Raw genomic sequence first — 19,877 nt, 5'->3', positions numbered from 1 at the left:
CTACTACCACAGCTTCAGCAATCATCTCCTCCGCCAGCTCCTGCACCTCCTCCGCAGCGAGTGGCCGCTTCTGGTCTACGACTATCCTTGCCGGATAAATTTGATGGGGACTCTAAATTCTGCCGTGGCTTTCTTTCCCAATGTTCCCTGCACTTGGAGATGATGTCGGACCAGTTCCCTACTGAAAGGTCTAAGGTGGCTTTCGTAGTCAGCCTCCTGTCTGGAAAAGCTCTGTCATGGGCCACACCGCTCTGGGACCGCAATGACCCCGTCACTGCCTCTATACACTCCTTCTTCTCAGAAATTCGAAGTGTCTTTGAGGAACCTGCCCGAGCCTCTTCTGCTGAGACTGCCCTGTTGAACCTGGTCCAGGGTAATTCTTCCGTTGGCGAGTACGCCGTACAATTCCGTACTCTTGCTTCAGAATTATCCTGCAATAATGAGGCCCTCTGCGCGACCTTTAAAAAAGGCCTATCCAGCAACATTAAAGATGTTCTGGCCGCACGAGAAATCCCTGCTAACCTACATGAACTCATCCATCTTGCCACTCGCATTGACATGCGTTTTTCCGAAAGGCGTCAGGAGCTCCGCCAGGATATGGACTTTGTTCGCACAAGACGTTTTTTTCTCCCCGGCTCCTCTCTCCTCTGGTCCCCTGCAATCCGTTCCTGTGCCTCCCGCCGTGGAGGCTATGCAGGTCGACCGGTCTCGCCTGACACCTCAAGAGAGGACACGACGCCGCATGGAGAATCTCTGTCTGTACTGTGCCAGTACCGAACACTTCCTGAAGGATTGTCCTATCCGTCCTCCCCGCCTGGAAAGACGTACGCTGACTCCGCACAAAGGTGAGACAGTCCTTGATGTCTACTCTGCTTCTCCACGTCTTACTGTGCCTGTGCGGATATCTGCCTCTGCCTTCTCCTTCTCTACTATGGCCTTCTTGGATTCCGGATCTGCAGGAAATTTTATTTTGGCCTCTCTCGTCAACAGGTTCAACATCCCAGTGACCAGTCTCGCCAGACCCCTCTACATCAATTGTGTAAACAATGAAAGATTGGATTGTACCATACGTTTCCGCACGGAGCCCCTTCTAATGTGCATCGGACCTCATCACGAGAAGATTGAATTTTTGGTCCTCCCCAATTGCACTTCCGAAATCCTCCTTGGACTACCCTGGCTTCAACTCCATTCCCCAACCCTGGATTGGTCCACTGAGGAGATCAAGAGTTGGGGGCCCTCTTGTTTCAAGGACTGCCTAAAACCGGTCCCCAGTACCCCTTGCCGTGACTCTGTGGTTCCCCCTGTAACCGGTCTCCCTAAGGCCTATATGGACTTTGCGGATGTTTTTTGCAAAAAACAAGCTGAGACTCTACCTCCTCACAGGCCTTATGATTGTCCTATTGACCTCCTCCCGGGCACTACTCCACCCCGGGGCAGAATCTATCCTCTGTCCGCCCCAGAGACTCTTGCTATGTCGGAGTACATCCAGGAAAATTTAAAAAAAGGCTTTATCCGTAAATCCTCCTCTCCTGCCGGAGCCGGATTTTTCTTTGTGTCCAAAAAAGATGGCTCTCTACGCCCTTGCATTGACTACCGCGGTCTTAATAAAATCACGATAAAGAACCGCTACCCCCTACCCCTCATCTCTGAACTCTTTGATCGCCTCCAAGGTGCCCACATCTTTACCAAACTGGACTTAAGAGGTGCTTATAATCTCATCCGCATCAGAGAGGGGGATGAATGGAAAACGGCATTTAACACTAGAGATGGACACTTTGAGTATCTGGTCATGCCCTTTGGCCTGTGCAACGCCCCTGCCGTCTTCCAAGACTTTGTTAATGAAATTTTTTGTGATCTCTTATACTCCTGTGTTGTTGTATATCTGGACGATATCCTGATTTTTTCTGCCAATCTAGAAGAACACCGCCAGCATGTCCGTATGGTTCTTCAGAGACTTCGTGACAATCAACTTTATGCCAAGATAGAGAAATGTCTGTTTGAATGCCAATCTCTTCCTTTCCTAGGATACTTGGTCTCTGGCCAGGGACTACAAATGGATCCAGACAAACTCTCTGCCGTCTTAGATTGGCCACGCCCCTCCGGACTCCGTGCTATCCAACGTTTTTTGGGGTTCGCCAATTATTACAGGCAATTTATTCCACATTTTTCTACCGTTGTGGCCCCTATCGTGGCTTTAACCAAAAAAAATGCCAATCCCAAGTCTTGGCCTCCTCAAGCGGAAGACGCCTTTAAACGGCTCAAGTCTGCCTTTTCTTCGGCTCCCGTGCTCTCCAGACCTGACCCATCTAAACCCTTCCTATTGGAGGTTGATGCCTCCTCTGTAGGAGCTGGAGCGGTCCTTCTACAAAAAAATTCTTCCGGGCATGCTGTTACTTGTGGTTTTTTTTCTAGGACCTTCTCTCCGGCGGAGAGGAACTACTCCATCGGGGATCGAGAACTTCTAGCCATTAAATTAGCACTTGAGGAATGGAGGCATCTGCTGGAGGGATCAAGATTTCCTGTTATTATTTACACCGATCACAAGAACCTCTCCTATCTCCAGTCTGCCCAACGGCTGAATCCTCGCCAGGCCAGGTGGTCTCTGTTCTTTGCCCGATTTAATTTTGAAATTCACTTTCGGCCTGCCGATAAGAACATTAGGGCCGATGCTCTCTCTCGTTCCTCGGATGCCTCGGAAGTTGAACTCTCTCCGCAACACATCATTCCTCCTGACTGCCTGATCTCCACTTCTCCAGCCTCCATCAGGCAAACTCCTCCAGGAAAGACCTTCGTCTCTCCACGCCAACGCCTCGGAATCCTCAAATGGGGTCACTCCTCCCATCTCGCAGGTCATACAGGCATCAAGAAATCTGTGCAACTCATCTCTCGCTTCTATTGGTGGCCAACTCTGGAGACGGATGTCGTGGACTTTGTGCGAGCCTGCACTGTCTGTGCTCGGGATAAGACTCCTCGCCAGAAGCCCGCTGGTTTTCTTCATCCTCTGCCTGTCCCCGAACAGCCTTGGTCTCTGATTGGTATGGATTTTATTACAGACCTACCCCCATCCCGTGGCAACACTGTTGTTTGGGTGGTCGTTGATCGATTCTCCAAGATGGCACATTTCATCCCTCTTCCTGGTCTTCCTTCAGCGCCTCAGTTGGCTAAACAATTTTTTGTACACATTTTTCGTCTTCACGGGTTGCCCACACAAATAGTCTCGGATAGAGGCGTCCAATTCGTGTCAAAATTCTGGAGGGCTCTCTGTAAACAACTCAAGATTAAATTAAACTTTTCTTCTGCATATCATCCTCAATCCAATGGACAAGTAGAAAGAATTAACCAGGTCTTGGGTGATTATTTACGACATTTTGTTTCCTCCCGCCAGGATGATTGGGCAGATCTTCTACCATGGGCCGAATTCTCGTATAACTTTAGAGTCTCTGAATCTTCCTCCAAATCCCCATTTTTCGTGGTGTACGGCCGTCACCCTCTTCCCCCCCCTCCCTACTCCCTTGCCCTCTGGTTTGCCCGCTGTAGATGAAGTGACTCGTGATCTTTCCACCATATGGAAAGAGACCCAAGTTTCTCTTTTACAGGCTTCATCTCGCATGAAAAAGTTTGCCGATAAGAAAAGAAGAGCTCCCCCCATTTTTGCTCCCGGAGACAAGGTATGGCTCTCCGCTAAATATGTCCGCTTTCGTGTCCCCAGTTACAAACTGGGTCCACGCTATCTTGGTCCCTTCAAAGTCTTGTGCCAAATTAATCCTGTCTCTTACAAACTTCTTCTTCCTCCTTCTCTCCGTATTCCTAATGCCTTTCATGTCTCTCTTCTTAAACCACTCATCATCAACCGTTTCTCTCCCAAATTAGTTTCTCCCACTCCTGTCTCCGGTTCTTCTGACGTCTTCTCAGTGAAAGAGATACTGGCCTCCAAGACGGTCAGAGGAAAAAAGTTCTTTTTGGTGGATTGGGAGGGCTGTGGACCTGAAGAGAGATCCTGGGAACCTGAGGACAACATCCTAGACAAAAGTCTGCTCCTCAGGTTCTCAGGCTCTAAGAAGAGGGGGAGACCCAAGGGGGGGGTACTGTTACGCCGAGCGCTCCGGGTCCCCGCTCCTCCCCGGAGCGCTCGCTTCTCTCTCGCTACCGCAGCGCTCCGGGCAGCTCCACTGACCCGGTGCGCTGCGATACCGTCTCCAGCCGGGATGCGATTCGCGATGCGGGTAGCGCCCGCTCGCGATGCGCATCCCGGCTCCCGTACCTGACTCGCTCTCCGTCTGTCCTGTCCCGGCACGCGCGGCCCCGCTCCCTAGGGCGCGCGCGCGCCGGGTCTCTGCGATTTAAAGGGCCACTGCGCCGCTGATTGGCGCAGTGGTTCCAATTAGTGTGTTCACCTGTGCACTCCCTATTTATACCTCACTTCCCCTTCACTCCCTCGCCGGATCTTGTTGCCATTGTGCCAGTGAAAGCGTTTCCTTGTGTGTTCCTAGCCTGTGTTCCAGACCTCCTGCCGTTGCCCCCGACTACGATCCTTGCTGCCTGCCCCGACCTTCTGCTACGTCCGACCTTGCTTCTGTCTACTCCCTTGTACCGCGCCTATCTTCAGCAGTCAGAGAGGTTGAGCCGTTGCTAGTGGATACGACCTGGTCACTACCGCCGCAGCAAGACCATCCCGCTTTGCGGCGGGCTCTGGTGAAAACCAGTAGTGACTTAGAACCGATCCACTAGCACGGTCCACGCCAATCCCTCTCTGGCACAGAGGATCCACTACCTGCCAGCCGGCATCGTGACAATCGTTTTCCCATTCCAAATCTGAATGTAATGTACTCACCAAAGAAGCTCTTCTTTGGCATCCGAAGAAAGCGAGATCTCGTCTGAGTAAGAAAAACCTTCTCTACGATGTTTGCTTTTCATACGCGAAGTGCTCTGTAGTGCAGGGGAGCAGGAAATATGTCTTGGATCGAAGTAGATAGAAGATCTACGATGCGGGCAGTTGATCTCAGAGAAACCACTTCTTTGCGAAGAACAGAGAATTTCTTTCCAAATGAATTTCAATTTGCATGTGGCGATGGATAAGAGATAAACTTTGAGCCATGAGGAGTATATCGTCTAAGTATATGATTAGAGGAACTCTTCTGCTTCTCAAAAGAGCCACAACTTGTTTTATCACTTTGGAGAAGCACCATGGGGCTGAAGACAGTCCAAAGGGGAGACATGTAAATTGCCAATTCTGGCCTTCCCAAGAGAATTGGGGAAAATGTTGGGAAGAAGGGTGAATTGGTATGGTAAGATATGCGTCCTTGAGGTCTATCTTCACCAAGCAATCTCCTTGAAGTGGTAGATCTCGTAAGAGATGATTCCTTCCATTTTGAAATGTCGATAAGTAATAAAATTGTTCAGAATTCTGAGATTTATAACAAGTCTGTGACCACCATTCTTCTTTTTGACCAAAAACAGGTTGCTTATAAAACCTGAGTTCTGAAGGTCTACTTGAACAATTGCTTTCTTTGTAATCAGTTCCAAAATTTCCAGATAAATTAATTTGTTTTCTGTCTTGAGAAGAAAATTGGATAGGATGAGGTAGATGTGATTGGATAGGAGGGGAGATAAAATCTAGTTGGTAACCTGAGATTGCGTTTAGAACCCAACTGTCTGAAGTCATAAGACACCAAACGTGGAAAAAATATTTGAGGCGACCTCCTAATGGAATGGGGAAAAAGGAAGATGAATCGGACTTACCTGAAGGAGTTCTTTTCTTCCACGGAAGCCTCTGGATCGCCATGATCGCCCTCTGTTTGGAAAGAAATTGGCTATTTGCTTGGAGAAGGAGGCCATAGAGGATCTATTTGGTTTTTGGGGAACTCAATTATATGGTCCATAGTAGGTAGATCATCTAGGGTAGCATCCCCTTGCTCTCCCGGCCTTGTTAAAAACCCGTTGGTGAAACACTTTTTTCAAAGAGCTTTGAGCTTTTTCTAAACTAGGAAATAGAATTTACTTAGCTCCTTGATAAAAGCTTCTCCAAAGAGAAGACCATCAGCATTTGGATTGGGTTCAGTAGAAGCCAAGTGAGTCAATTGTGGGTCTAATTTAAGATAGAGCTGCGAAGCTCGCTGGATAGGGCAGAGTTTACATTTCCAATTATACAAATAGCTCTTTGAGCCCATCCTCTCAATTTTTGAGTATCTACAGGTTGGCCAGAAGCGAGTGCTTGTTCTGATATGTCCAAGATGTTTGTAAGTGGTCCTAATAAATCTGGGAACTTATCCTGGACTAGCTTGATGGATCTGTCAAGACCCTTTTTGGGATCCTTTCCCGATTTGAGGATATATTTAACTAGAATAGGGTCCAGTTCTTGGGTAGCTGCAGCTTTAAAAGGCAGGGTGGGCCTTGGGCATTCGGCCCTCAATTTGTTTCTACTACCCCTATTTAAGGGTGTCTTAATTCTAGCCATCAAAACTTGGCTACATGAGTTTGTGGGATCCATTCAGCGGACCTAGGATGTCTTATATAGTCCAAATCAAAGAACGGAGTTCCTTGACAATCAAGAACCACAGGTTTAGAGGTGTCTAAAATGGGTTCATCTTCCTCATGCTCATCAGACTCAACATAATCAGTATAATCATCCTCAGGATCAGAATGCAATAACCCATCAGAGGAAGACTCATCAGAGGATATGACATATAAGTCAGGTTTAGACCTCTTTGAGGATTTCTTAGCCCGTTTGGTATGAATCTCCTCACGGGCGGAGGGTGATGTGTGCAACGAGAACGCACGATTATTAAAATCGCTCAGAGGAAGCGAGTCAAGTTTAATAACATCATGATCCTCCCTCATGGAAACAAGCTTTTTAGTTTTGGATTTAGACTTGGATTTAGATTTAGGGTTAGGGGAGGTATGAGAGTCCAAAAAATTAGGCTTCCGGGTGAACTTCCCAGGTCCTTTAAAGCCTTGGGCCAAATGGGATGTTGAGTCTTCCACCGACCAAAATTGGTCGGACGGAGTGGAAGGGCGTTGTTGTTGAGCATGGGAAGTTGCCATGGAGACAGATTTAGTAATATTTTCATGAACTGAAACCATGGCATTACGAATGGCTGATTGAACAGATTTTGATACTGACATGTCAACCATTTGTTGGATATGGTCAGAGGTGAATAGTTAAAAAATCCCTAGGTACACAGGGATCGTCATTAGACATAGATCATCTGTTTTCCTCATTAGCCACGTTAGCAATAAATATAGTATAATAAATATGAACTAATAAATATGAAAATAGATATAAATATATGAGGAAAAAATATATATTAGAATACATAAAGCTGCAATGTCACTAATGGACAGTAGGGGGCAGGAGAGGATAAATTATATGGTAAAGAGAGGAAAATAAGAAGCCTGAACTTGACTGACAGAATATATATACAGCAGATACAATAGTAACCTGTTGACTGTTCCGACGTGGCAGCTGACTGATGGAAGCGTGAGTTGAAATACAACTGCGCAACCACCTCTCGCAAGACATGCAGTGACAGGAAATCAACGGTACACTAATGGATGCTGGCGAGAGAGGAAAAGAACTGCGTCACTGCCCGTCAGGATGTCGGGAAGCGCTGAGGAATGGCGAAATGGTAAGTGAAAGCGAGAATTTACATGAAAAAGAAAGAAATTAGATATTAAAAAAGAGTAGGAGGAAAGAAAATAAAATAAGAAATAAAATGAGAAAAAAACGGGGATAAATTGGAAAAATATATATATGAAGGAATAAACTGAATATTATAAAAGGCAAAATATGTATAAAAATGAATGAAAATTGTAATTGAATAGAGCAAAGAATAAAATATATATAATAGCAATAAAATGCACAATATCAACAATAAAACAACAAGAAGATGAAAATTAATTACGGTAATAAAATAAACAAAATAAAACAAAATTAATAAAATAAACAAAATAAAATAAAAGAATATTTTATTTCAATAATGAGAGTACTTATCCTGTGAAAGGAGCAGCAAAGAAGAGGAAGATTTATTGAGGGAGTCTCCTTATATCACCTATGCCGATTGCTGATTGGTGGCTAATCCTACCTTGCTACCTGTGTGACTGCACCGCATACATTTTTTCTTTTCACATTTGTTATCTATATGTTTGCTGCTATATGGAGTAGTAAAAGAAGAATTTCACAATGGGAGCCTCCTGTATTGTAATAAAATTTAATTTTTGACCCAGATCTTTCCTTCAGTCTTTATATTAAAGGGAACCAATCATCATATTTTACCCTATATAATACTTGGTAAAGCGTTATATAGGGTAAAATTGTTGTCCTCACCATCCCCGGGGGACGCTCCTGCCCCCAGGGATGGTGCAGATATGAAGTTATAAACTAGACACCGCCGCCGCCGTAAGTAGTCACCTGGGCGGGGAGCTCTTCTCACCTACTCCCGTTCTTCGGCCGGGAGCGAGGCCCCCTCCGCTTGGTTGATGGGCCGCGTCATTGTTCCGCTCACTGAACAGACGGAGCAGAGCGATGACGCTGCCCATCAATCAAGCGGAGGGGGCGTCACTCCCGGCCGAAGAACGGGAGTAGGTGAGAAGAGCTCCCCGCCCAGATGACTACTTACGGCGGCGGCGGTGACAAGTTTATAACTTCATATCTTCACCATCCCTGGAGGCAGGATTTTACCCTATATAACGCTTTGCCAAGCATTATATAGGGTAAAATCTAATGATTGGTTCCCTTTAAGCCACTTGCATGCTCATTCCTAAAACTAAAATCTAACTTAATCCAAACCCCCACCTACCATTTCCTAGACTTTTCTTGTGCTGCACCAGTTCTCTGGAATGCAATACCCTGGACAATCAGAATAATCTCCAATATCCACAGGTTTCATTTTATATTAAGATAATATTATTTTTGTTTGTAGATGACATATCATTTAAAATGCTTTTTTAGTTTTTGAGCTATAATTTTGCTCACCATATTGCCTAATGAGGTCTTATGAAGACAAGCCCTTTTCGGCCAAATTGATGCTATTTAGAGGGTTGTCCACAGTTTTTAGCCAGATCAAAGAACCGCTTGATACTGCTAGAGGCTCCTATATTGAGTAATATGCCTAGTCCACATGGTTTACCAAAGGTGATCGCATTGTATCTGGCTTTAGAAACTCTCAACTATAAGCTGTTTTTGCCGGGCTTCAAAAGTTGGAACCACAAGGATCAGCTGATTGCAGGACGAACTTCAGTCTTTAAAGGCATTTTGTCATGTGATAACTCCTTGAACATAAAAACATACAGGTGGTTAAAATGTCTATGAATTTTATACTGTATATTAAAGGGATACTTTAGGGAAATAAAACGTAAGTACCCGTTTAAGTAAGAGAATATAATAGTACATACATGTAAAAGATGTAAATGCTCACTGTAATGTGTATCTATTTGTGACTATTAGATGAGTCCGGCTGTGACCAACTATGTGACTGACAAACTTGGAAAGAAATTTGTTGAGCCACCTCCTTTTGATCTGTCGAAAAGCTACTTGGATTCTAATTCTACCATTCCTCTTATCTTTGTATTGTCTCCTGGAGCTGATCCTATGGCAAGTAAGTATGGAAAAACCATTTGTATCTTCATTATCATTGCTAAGACCCAAGACTAAAAACATGATAATGCCAAAAACAGAGTTCCTCAGAGCCCTGCCCTGTCACTATTGACTCCCCTTATATGATTCTTCTATGTATATTTTACCATGGAATTGTTATATGTATGAGTACATGATGTATCTGTTCCGTATGCAGTTTGATATCTATGTAAATTCTGTTTCAGGTTTGCTAAAATTTGCGAATGACAAAAATATGGGAGGAGGTGACAAGTTCCAGGCCATCTCCCTAGGTCAGGGACAGGGTCCGGTAGCTGCAAAAATGATAAAAGAGGCAGCAGCAGGTGGCACATGGGTTTGTCTGCAGAACTGTCACCTGGCTGTGTCCTGGATGCCAACATTGGAGAAGATTTGTGAGGAGTTCACCAGTGACACTTGCCACCCAGACTTCAGACTATGGCTAACTAGTTATCCTTCACCCAAGGTAGATGGTTCAATAGTAATTTAATGTGTGTAATATGGATCTATATATTTTTACATTGTTACAAGAGTAGCCTTGACTATAGATGGTGTCTATTTTTTACTAACCTTTCTTTCAGATAAAATTTACAAATAGATAGATCTTAAAGGGGTACTCCGCTGCACAGCTTTGGAACTAACTGTTCCGAACGTTGAAGCCAGCGCCGGGAGCTCGTGATGTCATGGTCCCGCCCCCTCATTACATCACGCCCAGCCCCCTCAATGCAATGCAGTGACGGCAGTCACGCCCCCCCCAATAGACTTGCATTGAGGGGGCGGGATGTGACGTCATGAGGATGCGGGGCTATGCCGTCACGAGCTTCAGGCTCTAGCGTTCGGAACAGTTTGTTCAAAACACTGAGCAGCGGAGTACCCCTTTAAGTTGGCCATAAATTTTAAAATAAATTGTCAGCTGTCTCTCTCCTAATCCTCCATACACAAGCACATGCAACGCAGGTGAATTAGCATTTTTTTTGAGTTGGGAGCATGGAGAAAGCTACTGCCAGACAGGTGTCCCAATATGTAAGTACAAAAGGATCAGATATCTTTAAATCCAACACGTGCAGTCATTCTATCTAGAGAGGAGCGAAGTTACAATAATTCGATTCGTCAAAAACTTCTCAGCTCGGCAGTTGATGACTTATCCTGCATGAATTAGTTCAGCTTTCAGGTGCTCCGGTGGGCTGAAAAAGGTGGATACAGTCCTAGGAGAGAGTCTCCAGCCCACCGGAGCACCTGAAAGCTGAACTAATTTATGCAGGATAAAGTCAGCAACCGCTGAGCCGCGAGGTTCGTGACTAATCGAATCACTGTAACTTCTCTAATTCTATCCCTAAGATCTGATATTGGGGGAGGATCAGGAGGCCCTATACACACTAGTTGATTAGCTGATCCTGACGAAATTGTCAAGTTTGGGCAACTTTAACATAACATGTATGGCCATCTTCAGTTAGAGCAGTAAATCTTGTGTTCTTTGTTGTTTAGATGTATTATCTGCTTTTTCTGTTGCAATATTTATGAATTTGCCCACTGATTTAAGCAAGAACAACTATTCTATTATGATCATTAACGGGGTGGGCCATCGAAAAACAAGGTATCTCCTATCCACAGACCCCATGCAATCTCCTGAATAGGACCCCGGCTCTCTGAAAGTAGTGAGCACTACCAACAAGCACTCCATTAATTCTCTAGGCAAGCGCAGAAGAGACCTGAGTGCTGTAATCGGGCATCTCCATTGCTCCCATAGAAATGAATGTAGCGTGTGCCGTCTGTAGCACGCACTCCTTTCAGAAAGCCGAGTTCCTGTTCAGGAGATTTCCCCTCTCCTTATTGTAAACACATGTATACTTGGGCAAGTGAAGTATTTATGGACACGTTTAATTTTTATGGCCTTTGTTTCCAGATTGTGTCACTTCCCTTACATGAGATAACCTAATGTTAATATGCTGTTCAGGTGTTGCAGACTTGTTGTCGATTTTCAGTGCAGGTTATGCGCCAAAAATGTCCACAATTTGCAGTACAGTACATATGTATTGGGTTCTCAAAACCTCATCTACATGTAGTGGTAAAAAAATCTGTATAGAATCCAGACATTGTTGCAAATTTTTAAATCCATAACATGACTATTCTATTACAGAAATGCAGCAGATTTTTGTAGTCAAATGCAAAATGTGAATTTTACAGCAAATATACAATGTATGTAACACATGCACACAAACCTCATGTTCAATAAATAACTCCAGTCAAAATTAACTTATCCCCTATCCTAAGGATAGGGTATAAGTAGGACCCCCCAGGATCTCCGGAACGGTACCCGACTCTAAGTGAAGAACGCGTGCAGTAGACGGCTGGAGCTCCATTCATTTCTATGGGAGCGCTGAAGAGACCTGAGTACATCATTGGCGCTCCCATAGAAATTAAAGGAGCAGGTGCAGAGATGCACTCCTCACTGATAGAGCCGGGTCCCAGCCATTGGATCCTGTGGATAGGGGATAAGTTCATTTTGGCTGGAGTTCTCCTTTAAGCTGTCACATGATTATGACAGTAAATCATGGCACAGGAGGGCTGGGTGCATGTGGTGTTCTGTAAGGAGACTGGAGGTGTGATTGAGGGGCATCTACCAACTGTGCTCGATGCCTACAGTGTAGGATAGACCAGCATAGTATCAAGGGATATGTAGTTTAGGACCTGCATGTGGAAGGGGGGGGGGAGCAGTCTTGCTGGATCAACTTCTAAGGACAAAGTAAGCCTAATAAAGCTTTTTTTTGGTTATCATTTAGGTGGCCGGATAACCCCCATAATAAGTTAGAAGACTTTCTAAAGGGTGCACATATGTTACATAATTGTCAGGTCTACAGATCTAATGAATTGTCTTTACTTTAGTTCTCAGTCCTGAGATTATTTCTTCTGTGTCCACAGTTTCCAGTGACAATTCTCCAGAATGGTGTGAAAATGACAAATGAGCCACCAACAGGATTGAGACTAAATCTGCTGCAGTCTTATGTCACTGACCCAATCTCTGATCCAGAATTCTTCAGTGGGTGCCCAGGAAAAGAGCAAGTAAGAGTTTTTTCTTTATTTTTTATTTTTTAAACTTTCTACATGTCATATTATATATAAGTTAACAGTAAGGGTATATATGTCTAATTCCATTATGTCTTTTATGTTTCAGGTATGGGAGAAGCTACTCTATGGGGTTTGTTTCTTCCATGCTTTGGTTCAGGAAAGAAAGAAGTTTGGCCCTTTGGGATGGAATATTCCTTATGGCTTTAATGAGTCTGACTTGAGAATCAGTATTCGACAACTACAGGTGAAGGTTTTACATTCTATATCACACATAACGTAGCATGTGCAAAATGTATAATAATGTGCAAGTTTTTCCTAAATTTTGCTAAAATACCCTCCCCTTTGCCTCTCCCCCTTTTGCATTGCATATGAATTGTACCTGGAGTACAGACGCACCCAAATAAAAAAAATCATCAATCTGACTAAAACTTATGAAAATTAGACACCATACCTCAAAGAGTTAAAAAATTGACACTGGAAAACTGAGTGGGAAAAATGCATGCAAAACTAAGCTTATTCTACTGTCTAGAAGAAATAGCAGAAAAATAGAATAGAAACCAAAACCAGCTTGATACATCTCCTCCTTAGTGCATATGTTAGTTCAGTGGTGCTATATTGGCAGTTTACATCCATTTATACCATTATAGTAAAGATAAATGTACATCTCTTTGTTTTCATGTAGCAATATAATAGTACTTTTTTTTTGTATTTCAGCTCTTTGTGAACGACTATGAACATGTACCTTTTGAGGCCATCTCATACCTAACCGGAGAGTGCAACTATGGAGGCCGTGTGACTGATGACTGGGATCGGCGCCTCCTACTGACCACTCTGGCAGATTTTTATAATAATGATATAGTGGAAAATCCACGTTATTCATTATCTCCGAGTGGGAACTACCGTGCTCCACCTAAAGGCACTTATGATGATTACATTGAATTCATCAAGGTGAATTTATGAATCATTGATACACTGTTCTATTATATACAGTGGGGCAAAAAAGTATTTAAGACAATACAGTAATGTGGGTGCACTACTGTGGTAGATGTATACAATGACATTGGCTATCCCTCAACACTGATGTTAAAATTGAGACATTCGCCAGTGTATCCTTATATGAAGGGCACACCAGAGCCCGCACACCAACGCCAAGGTTTCTCAAAATGGCGCGGGACCTACACTAATCCTACCTGTGCTTGATAAGCAAAACAGGGGCCAGTGGGCAATTACGGCAGCATTCGGTCGACTCACAACTTCCTTCCAGGTACCCTCCAGCGTGACTGAGCACACATACAATGGGAGGAGGGAGGCAAGTCACAAGCCCCACCTGAGTTGGCTAATATGGGTGCATAGCCTCACAGGTGCTACCTTAATGCTGCCTTGAAGATATTCAAGGCACATTAATTTTAGAGTTTACACACCTCCAAGTATAAAATTTAAACAACAAAAAACGTGGTCCCAAATGGCTGGAGGTGCTCAACCCCAAATGCGGTTGTGCATTTATACTGGGGGAGCAGATCCTGCCCTTGTAGTCCGTTGCTAGGGGCGATCCCCAGCATAAAAATGCATACAATGGAGGATGCCTGCAGCGGACTACAAGTTCCACAATAGAATCCTACACCAAATAAACGGTGTGGATGTGTAACAATAAGATTAAGACAATACAGGAATGTGGGTGCACTACTGTAGTAGATGTATACAATAACATTGGCTATCCCTCAACACTGATGTTACAATTGAGACATTCGCCAGTGTATCCTTATATGAAGGACACACCAGAGCCCGCACACCAACGCCAAGGTTTCTCAAAATGGCGCGGGACCTACGCTAATCCTACCTGTGTATGATAAGCAAAACAGGGGCCAGTGGGCAATTACGGCATCATTCAGTCGACTCACAACTTCCTCCCAGATACCCTCCAGCGTGACTGAGCACACATGCAATGGGAGGAGGGAGGCAAGTCACAAGCCCCACCTGAGTTGGCTAATATGGGTGCATAGCCTCGCAGGTGCTACCTTAATGCTGCCTTGAAGATATTCAAGGCACATTAATTTTGGAGTTTACACACCTCCAAGTATAACATTTAAACAAACAACAAAAAGCTTGGTCCCAAATGGCTGGAGGTGCTCAAAAAAGTATTTAGTCAGCCACCAATTCTGCAAGTTCTCCCACTTATAAAGATGAGAGAGGCCTATAATTTTCATCATAGGTATACCTCAACTATGAGAGACATAATGAGAAAAAAATCCATAAAATCACATTGTCTGATTTTTAAAGAATTTATTTGCAAATTATGGTGAAAAATACGTTTTTGGTCACCTACAAACAAGCAAGATTTCTGACTCTCACAGACCTGTAACTTCTCCTTTAAGAGTCTCCTCTGTCCTCCACTCGTTATCTGTATTAATGGCACCTGTTTGAACTTGTTATCAGTATAAAAGACACCTGTCCACAACCTTAAACAGTCACATTGCAAACTCTACTATGGCCAAGTCGATTGGACACCAGAAACAAAATTGTAGACCTGCACCAGGCTGGGAAGACTGAATCTGCAATAGGCAAGCAGCTTGGTGTGAAGAAATCCACTGTGGGAGCAATTATTAGAAAATGGAAGACATACAAGACCACTGATAATCTCCCTCGATTTGGGCCTCCATGCAAGATCTCACCCCGTGGTGTCAAAATGATCACAAGAACGGTGAGCAAAAATCCCAGAACCACAAGGGGGGACCTAGTGAATGACCTGCAGAGAGCTGGGACCAAAGTAACAAAGGCTACCATCAGTAACACACTACTTCGCCAGGGACTTAAATCATGCAGTGCCAGACATGTCCCCCTGCTTAAGCCAGTACATGTCCGGGCCCGTCTGAAGTTTGCTAGAGAGCATTTGAATGATCCAGAAGAGTATTGGGAGAATGTCATATGATCAGATGAAACCAAAGTAGAACTTTTTGGTAAAAACTCAATTCATCATGTTTGGAGGAGAAAGAATGCATCCAAAGAACACCATACCTACTGTGAAGCATGGGGGTGGAAACATCATGCTTTGGGGCTGTTTTTCTGCTAAGGAACCAGGAAGACTGATCGGTGTAAAGGAAAGAATGAATGGGGCCATGTATTGTGAGATTTTGAGTGAAAACCTCCTTCCATCAGCAAAGGCATTGAAGATGAAATGTGGCTTGGTCTTTCAGCATGACAATGATCCCAAACACACCGCCCGGGCAACGAAGGAGTGCCTTCATAAGAAGCACTTCAAGGTCCTGGAGTGGCCTAGCCAGTCTCCAGATCTCAACCCCATAGAAAACCTTTGGAGGGAGTTGAAAGTCTGTGTTGCCCAGCAACAGCCCCAAAACATCACTGCTCTAGAGGAGATCTGCATGGAGGAATGGGCCAAAATACCAGCAACAGTGTGTGAAAACTGTTACGCCTAGCGCTCCGGGTCCCCGCTCCTCCCCGGAGCGCTCACGGCGTCTCTTTCCCTGCAGCTCCCCGGTCAGTCCCGCTGACCGGGAGCGCTGCTCTGTCATGGCCGTTGGGGATGCGATTCGCACAGCGGGACGCGCCCGCTCGCGAATCGCATCCCAGGTCACTTACCCGTTCCCGTCCCCTGCTGTCATGTGCTGGCGCGCGCGGCTCCGCTCTCTAGGGCGCGCGCGCGCCAGCTCCCTGAGACTTAAAGGGCCAGTGCACCAATGATTGGTGCCTGGCCCAATTAGCTTAATTGGTTCCCACCTGTTCCCTGGCTATATCTAGTCTCCTCCCTTGCACTCCCTCGCCGGATCTTGTTGCCTTAGTGCCAGTGAAAGCGTATTGTGTGTTTTATAGCCTGTGTACCAGTACCTTTGCTATCTCCCCTGACTACGAACCTTGCCGCCTGCCCCCGACCTTCTGCTACGTCCGACCTTGCTACTGCCTACTCCCTTGTACCTCGCCTTTCTTCAGTATCTTCAGCAGCCAGAGAGGTGAGCCGTTGCTAGTGGATACGACCTGGTCACTACCGCCGCAGCAAGACCATCCCGCTTTGCGGCGGGCTCTGGTGAAAACCTGTAGTGGCTTAGAACCGGTCCACTAGCGCGGTCCTCGCCAATCCCTCTCTGGCACAGAGGATCCACCTCCTGCCAGCCGGCATCGTGACAGTAGATCCGGCCATGGATCCCGCTGAGGTTCCCCTGCCAGTTGCCTCTGATATCACCACGGTGGTCGCCCAGCAAGCCCGACAGATCGCCCATCTAACCCACCAGATGTCAGAAATGTCCACCATTGTGCACCAACTTCAGTCGCAACTTCATCAGCAATCATCTCCTCCGCCAGCTCCTGCACCCCTTCCGCAGCGAGTGGCCACTCCTAGCCTCCGCCTGTCTTTGCCGGACAAATTTAATGGGGACTCTAAGTTTTGCCGTGGCTTCCTTTCGCAATGTTCTCTGCACTTGGAGATGATGTCGGACCTGTTTCCTACTGAAAGGTCTAAGGTGGCTTTCGTAGTCAGCCTTCTGTCTGGAAAAGCCCTGTCATGGGCCACACCGCTCTGGGACCGCAATGACCCCGTCACTGCCTCTGTTCACTCCTTCTTCTCGGAAATTCGAAGTGTCTTTGAGGAACCTGCCCGAGCCTCTTCTGCTGAGACTGCCCTGCTGAACCTGGTCCAGGGTAATTCCTCCGTTGGCGAGTACGCCATACAATTCCGTACTCTTGCTTCTGAACTATCCTGGAATAATGAGGCTCTCTGCGCGACCTTTAAAAAAGGCCTATCCAGCAACATTAAAGATGTTCTGGCCGCACGAGAGACTCCTGCTAGCCTGCATGAACTCATTCATCTAGCCACTCGCATTGACATGCGTTTTTCTGAGAGGCATCAAGAGCTCCGCCAGGAAAAAGACTTAGATCTCTGGCCACCTCTCCCACAGTCTCCACTGCAATCTGCGCCTAGGCCTCCCGCCGAGGAGGCCATGCAAGTGGATCGGTCTCGCCTGACCCTGGAAGAGAGGAATCGCCGTAAGGAAGAGAATCTTTGTCTGTACTGTGCCAGTACTGAACATTTTCTGGTGGATTGCCCAATCCGTCCTCCACGTCTGGGAAACGCACGCTCGCACTCAGCTCTCGTGGGTGTGGCGTCTCTTGATGCCAAGTCGGCTTCTCCACGTCTCACGGTACCTGTTCGGATTTCCACTTCAGCCAGCTCTCCCCTCTCAGCCGTGGCCTGCCTGGACTCTGGAGCTTCTGGGAATTTTATTCGGGACTCCTTTGTGAATAAATTCCGTATTCCGGTGACCCGTCTTGTCAAGCCACTCCACATTTCCGCGGTCAACGGAGCCAGGTTGGACTGTACCATACGTTTCCGCACGGACCCCCTTCTTATGAGCATCGGATCTCACCACGAGAGGATTGAACTTTTGGTCCTCCCCAATTGCACCTCGGAAATTCTCCTTGGACTTCCCTGGCTTCAACTTCATTCCCCAACCCTGGATTGGTCCACTGGGGAGATCAAGAGTTGGGGGTCCTCTTGTTCCAAGAACTGTCTAAAACCGGTTCCCAGTAACCCTTGCCGTAACTCTGTGGTTCCTCCTGTATCTGGTCCCCCTAAGGTCATTAAGGACTCTGCCTGCCACAGGAAATGCCCCTCCCCCCCTCCCAGTTCCATCAGGCAAGCTTCTGTGTCCCCTCATGGCCCTCGTCCTGGTGTCACACTGCCCCGTGCCAGGTCCCGCCCTCTGCCCTCTCTCCCCATTCCTACTCCTGCGGTTCTGCCTGCCGTTGAGGAATCCCTCCATCCTTTCCCGGTGTCCTCATCCCAGGGGAGGCAGTTACCCGATAAAGAGAAGGGGAGACCTAAGGGGGGGGGTACTGTTACGCCTAGCGCTCCGGGTCACCGCTCCTCCCCGGAGCGCTCACGGCGTCTCTTTCCCTGCAGCTCCCCGGTCAGTCCCGCTGACCGGGAGCGCTGCTCTGTCATGGCCGTTGGGGATGCGATTCGCACAGCGGGACGCGCCCGCTCGCGAATCGCATCCCAGGTCACTTACCCGTTCCCGTCCCCTGCTGTCATGTGCTGGCGCGCGCGGCTCCGCTCTCTAGGGCGCGCGCGCGCCAGCTCCCTGAGACTTAAAGGGCCAGTGCACCAATGATTGGTGCCTGGCCCAATTAGCTTAATTGGTTCCCACCTGTTCCCTGGCTATATCTAGTCTCCTCCCTTGCACTCCCTCGCCGGATCTTGTTGCCTTAGTGCCAGTGAAAGCGTATTGTGTGTTTTATAGCCTGTGTACCAGTACCTTTGCTATCTCCCCTGACTACGAACCTTGCCGCCTGCCCCCGACCTTCTGCTACGTCCGACCTTGCTACTGCCTACTCCCTTGTACCTCGCCTTTCTTCAGTATCTTCAGCAGCCAGAGAGGTGAGCCGTTGCTAGTGGATACGACCTGGTCACTACCGCCGCAGCAAGACCATCCCGCTTTGCGGCGGGCTCTGGTGAAAACCTGTAGTGGCTTAGAACCGGTCCACTAGCGCGGTCCTCGCCAATCCCTCTCTGGCACAGAGGATCCACCTCCTGCCAGCCGGCATCGTGACAAAAACCTTGTGAAGACTTACAGAAAACGTTTGACCTCTGTCATTGCCAGCAAGGAGTACATAACAAAGTATTGAGATTAACTTTTGTTATTGACCAAATACTTATTTTCCACCATAATTTGCTAATAAATTCTTTAAAAAGCAGACAATGTGATTTTATTGATGTTTTTTTCTCATTCTGTTTCTCATAGTTGAGATATATCTATGATGAAAATTACAGGCCTCTCTCATCTTTTTAAGTGGGAGATCTTTCACAATTGATGGCTGACTAAATACTTTTTTGCCCCACTGTAAGTGAATGTGTTAGTATGATTCAGCTAAGAAACCAACCATTCACAGCACAGCTTTAATTTTATAGTGCTTTTGAATAGTATAATCTACATTGTGCTTGGTTACAGTTTAAGGTTTTATAAATCATTATGTCTCTTTATATCATTGAGACGTTCTTAAAATGATAAATAAAACCCCTTTGTTACAAAAGGCTTCATACAAAAATGAATAGCTTTTCTAAATAGATTTATCCAGAAGATAGAGATTTTGGTTGGTCACTTCAATTCAACATTTATTGCTATGTTTGTAGTTGGAAGATTGTTATTGCCATCACATTATATTTTAAGGTGTCAGTTGCCAAATGCACAGCTCTCCA

General features: G+C 46.1%; 1 protein-coding gene across 1 annotated transcript in view; it reads left to right on the top strand.

The window, feature by feature from the left end:
- Positions 1–19,877, top strand: part of DNAH12 (dynein axonemal heavy chain 12) — a 152,173-nt gene that overhangs the window by 115,191 nt on the left and 17,105 nt on the right. Inside the window, exons 63-67 of the mRNA XM_056524433.1 lie at positions 9,443–9,593; positions 9,817–10,073; positions 12,527–12,667; positions 12,780–12,917; positions 13,388–13,621. Of these exons, the coding sequence (XP_056380408.1) occupies positions 9,443–9,593; positions 9,817–10,073; positions 12,527–12,667; positions 12,780–12,917; positions 13,388–13,621 (921 nt within the window). The remainder of the gene's footprint in view (positions 1–9,442; positions 9,594–9,816; positions 10,074–12,526; positions 12,668–12,779; positions 12,918–13,387; positions 13,622–19,877) is intronic.

Source organism: Hyla sarda, chromosome 6 (assembly GCF_029499605.1).
Source record: "Hyla sarda isolate aHylSar1 chromosome 6, aHylSar1.hap1, whole genome shotgun sequence".
Classification (NCBI taxonomy): domain Eukaryota; kingdom Metazoa; phylum Chordata; class Amphibia; order Anura; family Hylidae; genus Hyla; species Hyla sarda.
The sequence above is the reverse complement of the archived record's forward strand: the minus strand, read 5'-3'. Positions and strand labels throughout refer to the sequence as shown.